Here is a 12,205-nt window from a genome sequence, read left to right as displayed (position 1 = left end):
GGCCCAGTTATATTTTGAGATTTTTTTTTTTTTTTTTTTGGAAAGGGGGGAATCGTGGAGCAGGGAGGATGGTTAATCAGGGACTTCTTCCCCCCTGACGTGTACTTTCAATTGGCATGGATTCAGGTAGAATTTTCTAAGTGTCAAAGACAATATAATCATCAGTCCTGAACAGAGCGACCTGTAAGCATGTCAGCAGCATTTGGCTTTGAAGCGGTTCTTGCATTCAGGGGTCCACTTGTCTAACACGTGTGTAACACGTGTGTGTGCTCGTGAGTTAGTGCCGGGATCCCGCCCCCCCACATCTCTCCTGCACCTCCCGCAAACCTGTTCTGTGTTAGTAGTGTGACCTTTCGGGGCGAGTCAACAGAAATAAGCAAAAACCAAATATTAGCCGGGCGAATTAAATATTTACCTAGAGCCACTTCTACATTTCCTCTGGGATTAACTGCTTTATTCCTGGAATGTGTTTTTAGTTAACAGCTGTGCCACTAACCCTTGTCTTCACGACGGGAAATGCGTTGTGGACCCCACCGGCCATGGGTATCGATGCGTGTGCTCACCTTCCTGGCAAGGGGATGACTGCAGCGTGGGTAAGAGGAGAAGTCATCTCCAGGGGTCTGTACCACCATATCTCCTTGAGATAGGCAATAACACTATTTCCCTTCAAAGCGTAGGAGAGTGAGGTTTTTTCTAATTAATACCTGCTGATTGGAGAGCTAGGATACTAATGTGTTGTCTGCAGAATAAGGTCAGACAATAACATTGACAAGCCTCCCTGATCTGGCTCCATTCCGTGGGCTCCCTACATCCCTACCACACTGGACAGTCTACAGCTCCCTAAAGACCCCTGTGCTTCCCTGCCTCTGGCCTTCTCTGCGCTGAGTGCCTCAGGCTACCCCCTACCCCCCATCTGCTTGTTAAAGTCTTTCCAGTCTTAGTTCAGATGTTATTTGAAACAGTCCTTAATTCTCCCTTCCGCCGAAATCTTCTACTCTCTCTGTACTTCCAAATCCTGATTCGTATTTATAGTGAGTTGTACACATGGGTGCCTCCGCCCTCAGCAGATTGGAAGCCCCTTGAGGACAAGGGTAGCATCCTCCTTATCTCTGGGGCCCCACTGCCCCTAGTGCCATTTGGCTCTTAGTAAGTGCTTACCGGACTGAATAATGATTTTACTATCTGCCCCGCGTTCAGTGTGGCCCTGTTTTCTCTCCTCTCCCCTGCAGATGTGAATGAGTGCCTCTTGAACCCCTGCCCACCCCTGGCCACATGCAACAACACTCAGGGATCCTTCACTTGCATATGCCCGGTTGGCTACCAGCTGGAAAAAGGAATATGCAATTTGGGTAAGAAAATGAATCTATCCTGGAATATATTCTGCACCACGATGTATTTTTTAAAATAACGTTTATTGTTTTCCTCCCTAAACAAAATGGGTATTTGTCCAAGGTATAAACCTAAGGAATATAGAAAGAAGTGAAATTGCTGCCTATTTTTCAGTCACTCAGAGATATAGCACCTTATTTGCAATCTTTTAAAGTGTGCATTATATTTTTATATAGGTGAAACCACGTGGTATTTGTACAAACTTTATATCTTAAACATTTTTCCGTGTTATTAAAAATATGATACAAACTTCCTAAGGACCGTGCGGACACGCCATTATCTGTGCACTACACTATTTGCCGAACCATTCTACCCTGCAGTTTGGAAAAAATACATATCAAAGGGATCTTCTAAGTATATTGTAAAAAAAAAAAAAAAAATTTTTTTCAGAGAGAAAAAAGAGAGAATAAAACCCTGATTATCCTGCCACATCCACACATTCTTTTCAATTATAAAAATGACCTTCACAGTCCTGTCCATAGGCAGATACATTTTTACAAAGCTGCTGTAATTGGACCATACATTCTGTCCTATTTCATTCCCTAATTTGATAGTCTTGAAGCTGGTTGATTTTAGATACAATCTCCAGTTTACAGGTTAAAAAGCAAACGCAAATGAAAACTAAGGTCCTGACGAGGTGCTAAGTGGCCAAGCGTATGCACCTGTTTGCTGAGAGGCGAAGTTCCACGCCAAGTTCCAGCCCACAGCTCCCAACACATAGTAATGTGTTCGTCCTAAGAGCTTTCTTGCACACAGGGTCTAACCCTGCTTTAGAGTGCTGAGTTCAATACATAACTTGTTGAAGAAATGAGAAGTGCAGAACATAGAGTTATCCAGGGGCGCCTGGGTGGCACAGCGGTTGAGCGTCTGCCTTCGGCTCAGGGTGTGATCCCGGCGTTGTGGGATCGAGCCCCACATTAGGCTCCTCCACTGTGAGCCTGCTTCTTCCTCTCCCACTCCCCCTGCTTGTGTTCCCTCTCTCGCTGGCTGTCTCTATCTCTGTCAAATAAATAAATAAAATCTTTAAAAAAAAAAAAAGAAAGAAAGAAAGATCAAGGACAAGGGAGTAAGTGCAGAGCCCAGAGCTGACTCGGTGTTGGGGGCTTGACTGACTGAATACACTATGTTTCTGGTCACGGGAGCATTTACGGAACTGGGAAGTTCTTTTGGCTAACATGGCACCCTGGGCAGGAGCAGCTCCGTTGTGGGCCTAGGAATTTATTTCAAACACTTGGTACCCTACTAAAATAATGGTAGAATTTTGGAAATTGTTTAAAATACAAGGATCAAGTCAAAGCATTATTAAAGAAAAAAAATCTAGGAATCTAGACATCTGTTAAAATCAAGAATTCCTCTTACTGTAATAATTTATTTGCTGTTGAGTAACCTATTCCATTTAGCTACACCCTGGAAGAAATAGGCCAGGAGACTTTGGTTTAAGAATGGAGAAGCTGGGATGATTTTGCTTTGAAGCAGTGTGGAAAATGCCCTTGCCAGGAACCCCATTGCTCAGCTTCCGGCTTCAGAGCCACCAGCTACAGCACGTGACCCCTGAGCCTCAGCGTTCTCATCTGTAAAATCATATTGCCACCTGCTCTGCTTCCCTCTCAAGGTTATTGTGAGGATCAAATAAGATAAAGTATCTGAGCAAGCTTTGAAAATGGTAGAGTTCTGCAGATGGGAGGTATCATTTAACATTTAGTCCCCAACCTGTTGGACCAGAATTGAAAGCAATGGAAACACTAAGAACTCTAAAGAAATAATTATGGGTCTTTAAAAAATCATTTATATTATAGAGAGAGAGAGACAAACCAAGAAACAGCCTCTTAACTATAGAGAACAAGCTGATGGTTACCAGAGGGGAGAGGGAAACAGGGGATGGGTTTGAAGGAGCGCACTTGTCCTGATGAGCACTGAGTAATGTACGTAATTGTCAAATCATTGCAGTGCACGCCTGCACTCCTATAATACTACGTTCCTGATGCTGGAATTGGAATTTAAAGCTTAATGAAATAAAAAATAAATAATTTAAAAAATAGTTTCTATAACCTATGTCAATCCCCAGTTGAATGTGAAGTAGAGAATTGCCTTAAAGCCAGGTGAGGTAAGGTAGGCACCCGAGTGCTGGGCAGGGTGCTGGGGCTGGAGGACGCCGTGCGATGCCATCTTCACAGCTGCACTGAGAGCAGAGGCCACATTTACTGTCCCGGTTCAGAAGAGGGCTGTGTACTTAACATTTGTGAGATGTGTATTTCCATCCAGAGAGTCTGGGCGCCTGGCCTGGACCGGGGAGAAAGGAAGATGAAGGAGCGGGGTGGCGGTTCTGGAAGCCTGTGTGCCGAGTGTCCCCCAGGCACCGCGGATCGTGGAGCGGATCGGAGGAGAGCCGTTCTTTTGTGTTAACAATCATCTTTCCCTTTTCAAGTCATTTAGCTTCATTGTTCATAAACATCAGAGGAACATGCAAATTAGAGCATGCTGAAATGCTTTCATTTGGCCAAGAATGTTTTCAAAGAGCTCCCTGCGGCTCAGCAAGAGTCCTGAGCAGCTGGCTTCACTGAACTGTAGAACTAGCAAAAAGATGTTAAATAAGGATTAAGGGCTTTAGACAGTAAGTATAAGATGTTAAATGTGTTCCCTGGCTCATTTGTGGGCCTTTCTCTTAATTCAGCAGACAAGCTTTCTGTGAAAGAGCAGCTTCGTGGGTTCCTCTGTTTTGGGTCTTTTTTCCCCCTGTTCAGAGGGAAGGATAAGAATTTAATATAAAGGCAGAGAAGAGGCAGATATAAAGCAGGCTATACTAATTTTTGATCGTCTGCCTGTTTGTAAGTTCCATCCCCACCCCCTGCAGGCCCCATCGGCACAAATTGATGTTAAGTACAAATTTATTTTTATGAGTGAAATGGGCCTTGAAAACGGGGCTCCTTTCTTTCAGGCCTGAACAATATCTTGAATATGGGGCATTTGCATTGCCTGGCTTGTGACCATGGGTCCTGGCAGTGTGGGCCCACCACAGATGTTTGGCACCTTCCTCCATAGCCCCTTGGTTGTCCTGAATCAGTGAGCTGATTTCTGGAAGTCTCATTCATCTGTGATGAAATGGGCATTTCCTCTGAGCGAGAGGGATGGGGGCTGGTGGGGACGCTGACCAGAAGAGGAAACCAAAGCACACCCTCGAAGTTGAGGGCTTCGCAGCATGGGCTTAGAGGACAAGGGTATTGCTCTGTCGAGAGCTTTCTCAGGCCGGACCCCGCATCCGCTCCCCTCCTCCTGGGGTTATGTCATTTAAGCCAGCTGGTCTTTCTTTTTTGTCACAGCTTTACTTAGCATCGCTTATGTAGGAGGCCGTTAGAGAGGTGTCAGAATGGCTCCTCATAGCAGCCCACACACACATGCAGAAGGCTCTTTGGAGTTTCTGACTCAAAGGTGTGCTCGGGCCAAGCCTCCTGCCCAGCTCAGTGGATGCCCACCTTCCTAGAGCGGAGCTAGAAGAGGGAGAGGTGTTGTCTACCCTCAGGGAGAAAGACGTGCACCAAGACTGTCCTGCGAGGTGCAGTAAAGAGTGATACACTGGAGACTCACAAACACACAGCCACGCATGGGTCGGCCTGTCGCGTAGTCTAACAGGTTATGTTGTGTGGTCTAACAGTTTATCTTGTGTGGTCTAACAGGTTATGTTTTCATTTTCAGTTAGAACCTTCGTGACAGAGTTCAAATTAAAGAAAACATTTCTCAATACCACCATGGAGAAACAGGCAGACCTACGTGAAGTTGAAAATGAGGTCACCAAAACAGTAAGTTTACTGAAAGGCATATTTCTTCAAGTGCTTTGTTTTCTAGAACAGATTTCATTCAGAATTGAGAACCTCGTGGGGATCAGCTATATTTCCTAGGATGTTCATTTCCATTATATTTGGAAGGTAGACTTCACGGTAAAATTTAAAGCCTCTCGGAAATAGAAGGGAGGTGCTGAGAACCACTGGTGCCCAATAGAAGCATTTCTTCCATGTGCCCTCACATGCAGCCTTTATCAGTGCCTTGGTATTTCTTTTTCATGTGCAGACTCATAGTCACAGATGGTTAGATGGTATGCACCAATAAGAGCTATTGGCGATGAGGAAAGATCCAGAAAATCCTACTATCTCATCTTAAGTTGACATGCTGTGTGACTTTCTCTTTGTGTTTCCAAACTTGGGGGGAGAAGGATGCTCTTTTTCCTCAGGGCAGTGCCAAAGGTGTAACAGTTAATCCTGATTTTCCAGGGTTGAGAATTCACTGCATAGATTATCTAGGGGCCTTTGATTCCTCTTCTTTCCCTCTTTGCTTCTTTTTGTCAGGGGGAGAAAAAGAGAAAGAAAAATGAAAAAGAAGGAAGAAAAGATGAAAATGAAGCTCAGATAGTAAATTTTACCTCTTGTCTGAGACCTGAGTCCAAGGTTTGGTGTTCAGAACATCAAAAATTGCCATTAAAATAAGTTTTAGAGATTAATTGATTTCTGATTTCAATTTTACTTGCTCTTTATGGGTTAGAGTATATTAGCCAAAACCTATAGAGTTTTATAGGGCTGTAGATTTTATTTGTGTAAAATTTAGATTCCATTTCTGTATCAACTGAGCATCTACTCTATGACAAGCGCTTTGCCAGACGCCTCACTCCTGTAAGAGGTATTGTCAGCACCCTTAGAGCTAGAAGAGTGGGAGGCCCTGAAAGTTAATGACATTGCCTGATTTCATATAGCGCAGGTACAAAGTTAGGCAGTAGTCCACTAGACCAGCCTCACTTCTGACACCATTTGCAAGTTTGGGGATCCCCAAGACCACCCTGAGATTTGATAATTCACTCTAAGGACTCAGATCTCACTGAAAGCTGTTAAACTCACAGTTGTGGTTTATTACAGTGAAAAGGTTGAGGTTACAATTAGCCATGGGAGAGATACATAGGGCAGAGTGAAGGAGGATTTCAAATTTGATGCTTCCAGTTGTCCTTTCCCATGGAGTCATGTTAAGTCCTCTTGGCAATGATGTGTACAATATTCACGGAGTATTGCTAACCAATGAAGCTCCCCTGAGCCTTGGTATCGAGAGCCAATATGTGGACTTAGTCAACAGCTCATATGGCTAACCTCAGTCTCCAGTCTCTCTGGAGGTCAGGCTGATACCATATAATGCAAAGCCCCCACATAAATCACGTTGTTAGATATTTGGAGTGGCCCAGGGCCCAGGGAGGCATTTAAGAAGGGAACCAAAAAAGGACACCACTGCTCCGGGCCACTGGGAAGACAAAGGCAGCACATTCCAAAAGCTTATTGACTACCTTCTGGAAGCCAAGGGCCAGACCTCTTTTGGGTCAAGGTTAAATTCTTTACTATACAGCAGAATATTATGTCTACTAACCCTATACCTGGTGTTCTTGTCACTCTAGCACCACTGCCTCTTGGTTGTGCTGTAGGTCAGTATTTCCTTCCGTGGTGGTGCAGGGGCTCCGAACCCTGTGCAGAAGTACAGTCCTTCCCAGTACAGGGCGCTCAGTGACTTACCTGACTTGTTCATTTTCACCCAGTATGAATGTATAATTTATTAGTGATGTGACATCCCCACTCCCAAGAATAGTGAAGATTTAAGCAGTGGCTAGAGAAGCCACTTACATGTCCTTCCCCAAGATGCCATTCTATTCTGAAATGTGCCTTTTCTCTTTTTCCCTGGGAAAAAAGTTTAAATCATTATACTACGAATAAATCATTGCCCATCAGCATATAGAGCAATGTCACACAAAGCCAAAAAGGGTTTGATAACATCCCATGTTTGAATCCATCTTATGAAGAGTCAAGTGTGCCTGACATAGAGGCTTTGAAGATAGCGTGTCTGCGTAGGTCAAGGTATTGTGACCTGCCGCTGCAATCCGCTGCCCCTACTGTTGGGGAAATGGAAAAGCAGGCATGGAACTTTATGCCCTAGAGGGATTTTCTGCTTTCTCTGAGGGCACAAGGCAAACACAGGAAGAGTCACTCTTAATTTGCTCTCAACAAAGGGGCTCTTGACCCACGTAAAATGATTTCCCATGGAGAGCCTTTTTGAAGAGGACCTATCTTTGAGCTAGGTCAACTGACTGTAGATTATGAGGGGTCTGTGTCGGGCCTGCCAGACCTGGGGTAGCTGAAGCCCTTTCAGTGAGCCTTGTTCACTCTGCAAAGTCCAAATAAACAGTTGCCTCTGAGTTTTTTGAAACCCTGGGTCTTAGAAGAGATCTGTTCCTTTGAAGATGTTTTGCATCCAAGGGTGCTGTTCTGAACATCATTTCCTGCCAAGATTTTCCCCACTGATTTACTATCTGCCTCTCTCCCTTTGTACTCAGGGAACAACAGAACAAGAGCAGGGAGGCATTTAAGAAGGGAACAAAGAAAGGACCCCACTGCTCTGTAAAGCTGCCTGCTGATAACCTGATGGCTGGAAAATGCCTGTTTTACCCTGAAAATAGGAAATTGGTTCTAGGTCTAAGGCTTTTATCTAACTCACAGTTAACGACGAACCTGTTCTTCCTTTCAGTTAAATATGTGTTTTTCAACATTACCTGGTTATACCCGATCCACAGTTCGTGCTTCTAGGTAAGTACCAGGATGACACTCACTTGTGAACCAGTCTATACAGAGGGGATGCTATTGTAACATAGGTGACAGCAAAGAAAGTGGGCCCTGTTTTGACCAAGCCACAGAGTGACCTGGGGCCAACATCCTTGGACCTCCATGCTCTCCCATTCCCTTCCTGGAGAATGGAGATGCATTCAGTTTCCAAAAGCCCTGGGGCCCACATGTCATTTTAGGACAATTAAAAACCCACACACTTTGCCAATAGGGAGTCCAACACAGTGGTCATGTCACTGCAAACCACCTTCTCCTTGGCCTCCAACGTGACGCTGTTTGACCTGGCCGACGGGATGCCGAAATGTGTCAACTCCTGTAGGTCCTCTGCTGAGGTCTGCCAGCTCTTGGGATCTCAGAGGCGGATCTTTAAAGGTAAGAGAGTGGCCCTCTGGGAGGACCCTGCCCATACGGTTAGGAGCAGAGGCACTTGGGGCTGAGGCTCAACCTGTTGGTCACAGAGCCAGTCTGTGTTTGAAACAGGTGTTGAGCGAGGGGCACTTGGGTGGCTCAGTCCGTTGAGCGTCTGACTCTTGATCTCAGCTCAGGTCTTGATCTCGGGGGCATGAGTTCAAGCCCTGTGTTGGGCTCCATGCTGGGTGTGGAGCCTATTTTAAAAAAAAAAGAAAAAAGAAAAAGAAAAATGTGTGTCAAGCGAAAGGCCTTCATGTGTGTACATTTGTCCACACGTGCGTGCACACACGCACACGGCCTTAAAGTCACATGGTCTTCGGCATGCTGCCTCTCCTGTTTCTCCTGGACTTCGTTGGTGTGGGAAGGAATACAGGAGCTGAGGGGCGCCTGGGCGGCTCAGTCGTTAAGCGTCTGCCTTCGGCTCAGGGCGTGATCCTGGTGTTATGGGATCGAGCCCCACATCAGGCTCCTCCACTAGGAGCCTGCTTCTTCCTCTCCCGCTCCCCCTGCTTGTGTTCCCTCTCTCGCTGGCTCTCTCTCTCTCTGTCAAATAAATAAATCTTTAAAAAAAAAAAAAGTAATACAGGAGCTGATGTAATGAAATCATTCTTCTTGACCTTGAAGAGTTCCAGCTCTCTCTGGGGAGACAAAGTCACACGCAGCATATACATGCTTATTAATACCCCAAATCCTCATAATGATATTCCACTAAGTAAAAAAACAAACAAGCAAACATGGGCAGTATTACCCATCTTGTGTGTTGTTTTGCGAATTACCGATGCACAGAAACAAGACTAGAACAGTGTAGGCCAGATGCTACTCACGGTGCCATTTGTGCTGTTTTCCCTTTTCTTGTTTATGCTTTATCTGTTTTCTCAAAGCTTCTGCACTACATCTATGTATGAAGCAGATAAAAAAAGGATTACAGACAAGTTCAGAAGGCAGGTTTGGATCTTGGAAAAGAAGTTTTGCCTCTGGGAGGGGAAAACTTTGCTAGAAAAAAAGTGCTTGCTCACCAAGGGGGCTTATNNNNGCTGCTATCTCGTCAGTGAGCAAAGTGGGCTCCAGTTAGCAAATCGTGCGGCACAGTCAGGACTAGCGAAGGACGCAGAATCTGTGAGCTTCCTCGTCAGGTGTCCAGACACCGATGGAAGTTGCAGGGAGCAGGGTTGCTGCTGTATCTACTGGAAGATCCAGGACATTCTCAGTGGCTCAGGGCTTTCTGAGTGCTGATCCAGAGGGCTCTCCTCACGGCCTGTGCACAGCAGAGCCTGGGAGCTGGGGGTTGACCATGTCCCTAGCATAGACACCGTAGCTTTAGCCCCTGGTAAGACAAACTATTCATTTGGGGGACAAAAAGGAGCTAAACTTCTGGAACTGAAGTAGCTGTCATTTAGCATCACTGGGGAATTAACTAAAAAGTTTATGCCCCGTTATACTGTGCTCTCAACGTTGAGGCAAGAGCTCTTTGATTTTACTTTGTTTCTCTTGCCAGTGATTCAAAGGTCCCAGTTTTTCCTCCCCAGTGAGTAGGAAGGGGACCTTCCAATTCAATAAGTACTTAGAGAGTACATCCTATGCAGTCAACATTATACCAAGTTACTTTTATGTCCCTAGTAAATGCATTTCACATCTTGCAAATCAAGTGGCCACATACTTGGATTTGTGAGATCCTGCTTGGAAGTAGCCATGCCCACTGTGCGACCCCATTCTTTCTACTGCTTGGATGTGGCCTGTGGGGAAACCCCCAGCTTCCTTGCTTCCTTGCTGAAGTCCCATTCTTTGTTTTGTTTTTTAAGATTTTTCTTTCTTTATCTTCTCAGAGCAGTGTTAGGTTCAGAGCAAAATTGAAAGGAAGGAAGGGACAGAGATTGCTCATCTCCCCTGCCCCCCTCACGTGCTGGTCCCCATTCTGTGCCTCCCCTTTCAGAGCCCTTGAAAACAAAGACAGCCATGCATCTTGGCTGAAAACAGGCTCACTTCTCTGTTTTCCCTCCCAGTTCTTCTCCAGGTTCTTCTCCATACCCAGCTCGGTGTCTTGCTCACCTTTCTGAGTGCGAGGGAGGTCACTTTGATAAGCAGGAGCTGTCATGTTCTGACATCTGGGTGTTTCCAGCCTATGGGCAGTGCTGGGCTACTCTGGACTCTCCACTTCCTCACCTTCCAAAGGACAGCAGCTCTCATGCCTCCAGAGCTTTAGAGTCTTTGGAAACCCCCCAAGGAGAGTGTCAGCTTTGGATTTGCAGACGTTCTCGTTGTCTGTGTGGCAGATGTGATGCCCAGGAACGACCACGGGGGTTGTGCGTGTGGAACAGCCACATTGCCAGGCTTCAAATGCAAATGGGATTACACATGGTTGCATTTGATGGGTTTATGACAGAATGTTCTCTAAGGATTTTTAGGATAGCAACTTCTCTGTTGCAGAGGCAAGGCGAACAGTCCTTGCTTCTGTGCAGGGAAAGGTTGCTTCGGCAGGGCAAGTAGTATTTGCCAGCAGGCTGGATTAGTGGGCAGGATGGAAGGAAAATGTGACATTGGCTTCCAGAAGATATCTAATCAGGCCAGGCAACTCAGACTGGCTGCTGGACAAGGCCAGCGCCAGCCTTTTGCCCCAGAAGTATTTCTTTATAGTAAGGCTTGAGGACTGGCCAAGCCTTCAAAATGTTTAGAGGAGGGACGGTGGGGGGTTGGTACCTCTGTAGTGCCAGCTTTGCAGTTAGCCTGGTGAGATTTTCCATTTTTTTATTTTTCGCTCTTAAATACAAACTTTTCACAATAAACAAAGGAAATTCTATCACACACACAAATAGAGTTCTGCTTTAGCATGCCAGCTTCCAATGATAAAGACAGGAAATGCAGTGTTGAAAACCAGAGCTGTGTCCTAAACTTACCTCCCTGTGACCAGGCCATCCAGCGGGTCCCAAGCTCTCAGGACTCAGAAAAGGAGGCAGATGCAGGGAGCTGTGTGGGTGTCAGCTCACGTCCCCATGGTGGGGGCAGCTGTGCCATGATAAGAGCTGATACCTGGTTTTTGAATATGTTGGTGTCTTCCTTAAGGTGGGAGAGGGGGGCCATGCCTCCCTGCACCATGTACACACGTTGCCCTTCGGTGGCCTCTCCCGGTTGCGAACTTGCTCTTAACCTCCCGGCAGCAAGAGCAGATCTCAGCGTTGCCTTCCCCTTTCCCCAGCTGTAAAGACGTTACTGTTGGCTTTCCAGTTGGTTGCCGGTTTACATGCGTCTTTTTGTCGGGCCTGCCTTAGTAAGCGTACCCTCGTTAGGTCTCGTGTGTACATACAGAGAGGGTCTACTGTATGCAGCCTCAGAGAGGGCCCCATGCCCACAATGAATGCTTTTTGATGATAAGGAAATACTTCTTTGTCTCCCATGACATGAGCATGGCCCACGTGCCCAGAGCTGGACAAGCCAAGTAGATTTACATGTAGAAAGTAAGGCCCTAAAGGGAAGGAAGTAGCAAGCCTCAAAGAGACACCCCTCTGCCCACGCCTGCCTCCCGTGGTGACGGCCTGGTGACCGATGGCCCGACAGCACCTGCAGCGCACATGTCCCGAGCGCTGTGTGTGACCATCTCTGGGCTAGGTGATGAAGCCCCCGAGATGAAGAAGCCCCCAAGAAGCCACCCATGTAGCGGGGAGACAGCCAGGAAACGTAATTAAAGAACATCGTGCTGAGGCAGCAGATCATCTGCCACGCCGACCCTCGGCGTCCATCCGCGGGCGGCAGGCTACCCTGCCTTGGGAGTGACA

At 46.3% G+C, this 12,205-nt stretch overlaps 1 protein-coding gene across 1 annotated transcript in view; it reads left to right on the top strand.

Moving 5' to 3' along the window:
• Window positions 1–12,205, top strand: part of HEG1 (heart development protein with EGF like domains 1) — an 80,973-nt gene that overhangs the window by 44,615 nt on the left and 24,153 nt on the right. The window contains 5 exon segments of the mRNA XM_040621727.1: window positions 477–593; window positions 1,230–1,349; window positions 5,080–5,183; window positions 7,933–7,991; window positions 8,239–8,399. Coding sequence (XP_040477661.1) covers window positions 477–593; window positions 1,230–1,349; window positions 5,080–5,183; window positions 7,933–7,991; window positions 8,239–8,399 — 561 coding nt within the window.

This window comes from Ursus maritimus, unplaced genomic scaffold, assembly GCF_017311325.1.
Source record: "Ursus maritimus isolate PB19 unplaced genomic scaffold, ASM1731132v1 scaffold_4, whole genome shotgun sequence".
Taxonomy (NCBI): Eukaryota; Metazoa; Chordata; class Mammalia; order Carnivora; family Ursidae; genus Ursus; species Ursus maritimus.
Note: the sequence above shows the minus strand (reverse complement) of the source record. Positions and strands in the feature narration are given on the sequence as shown.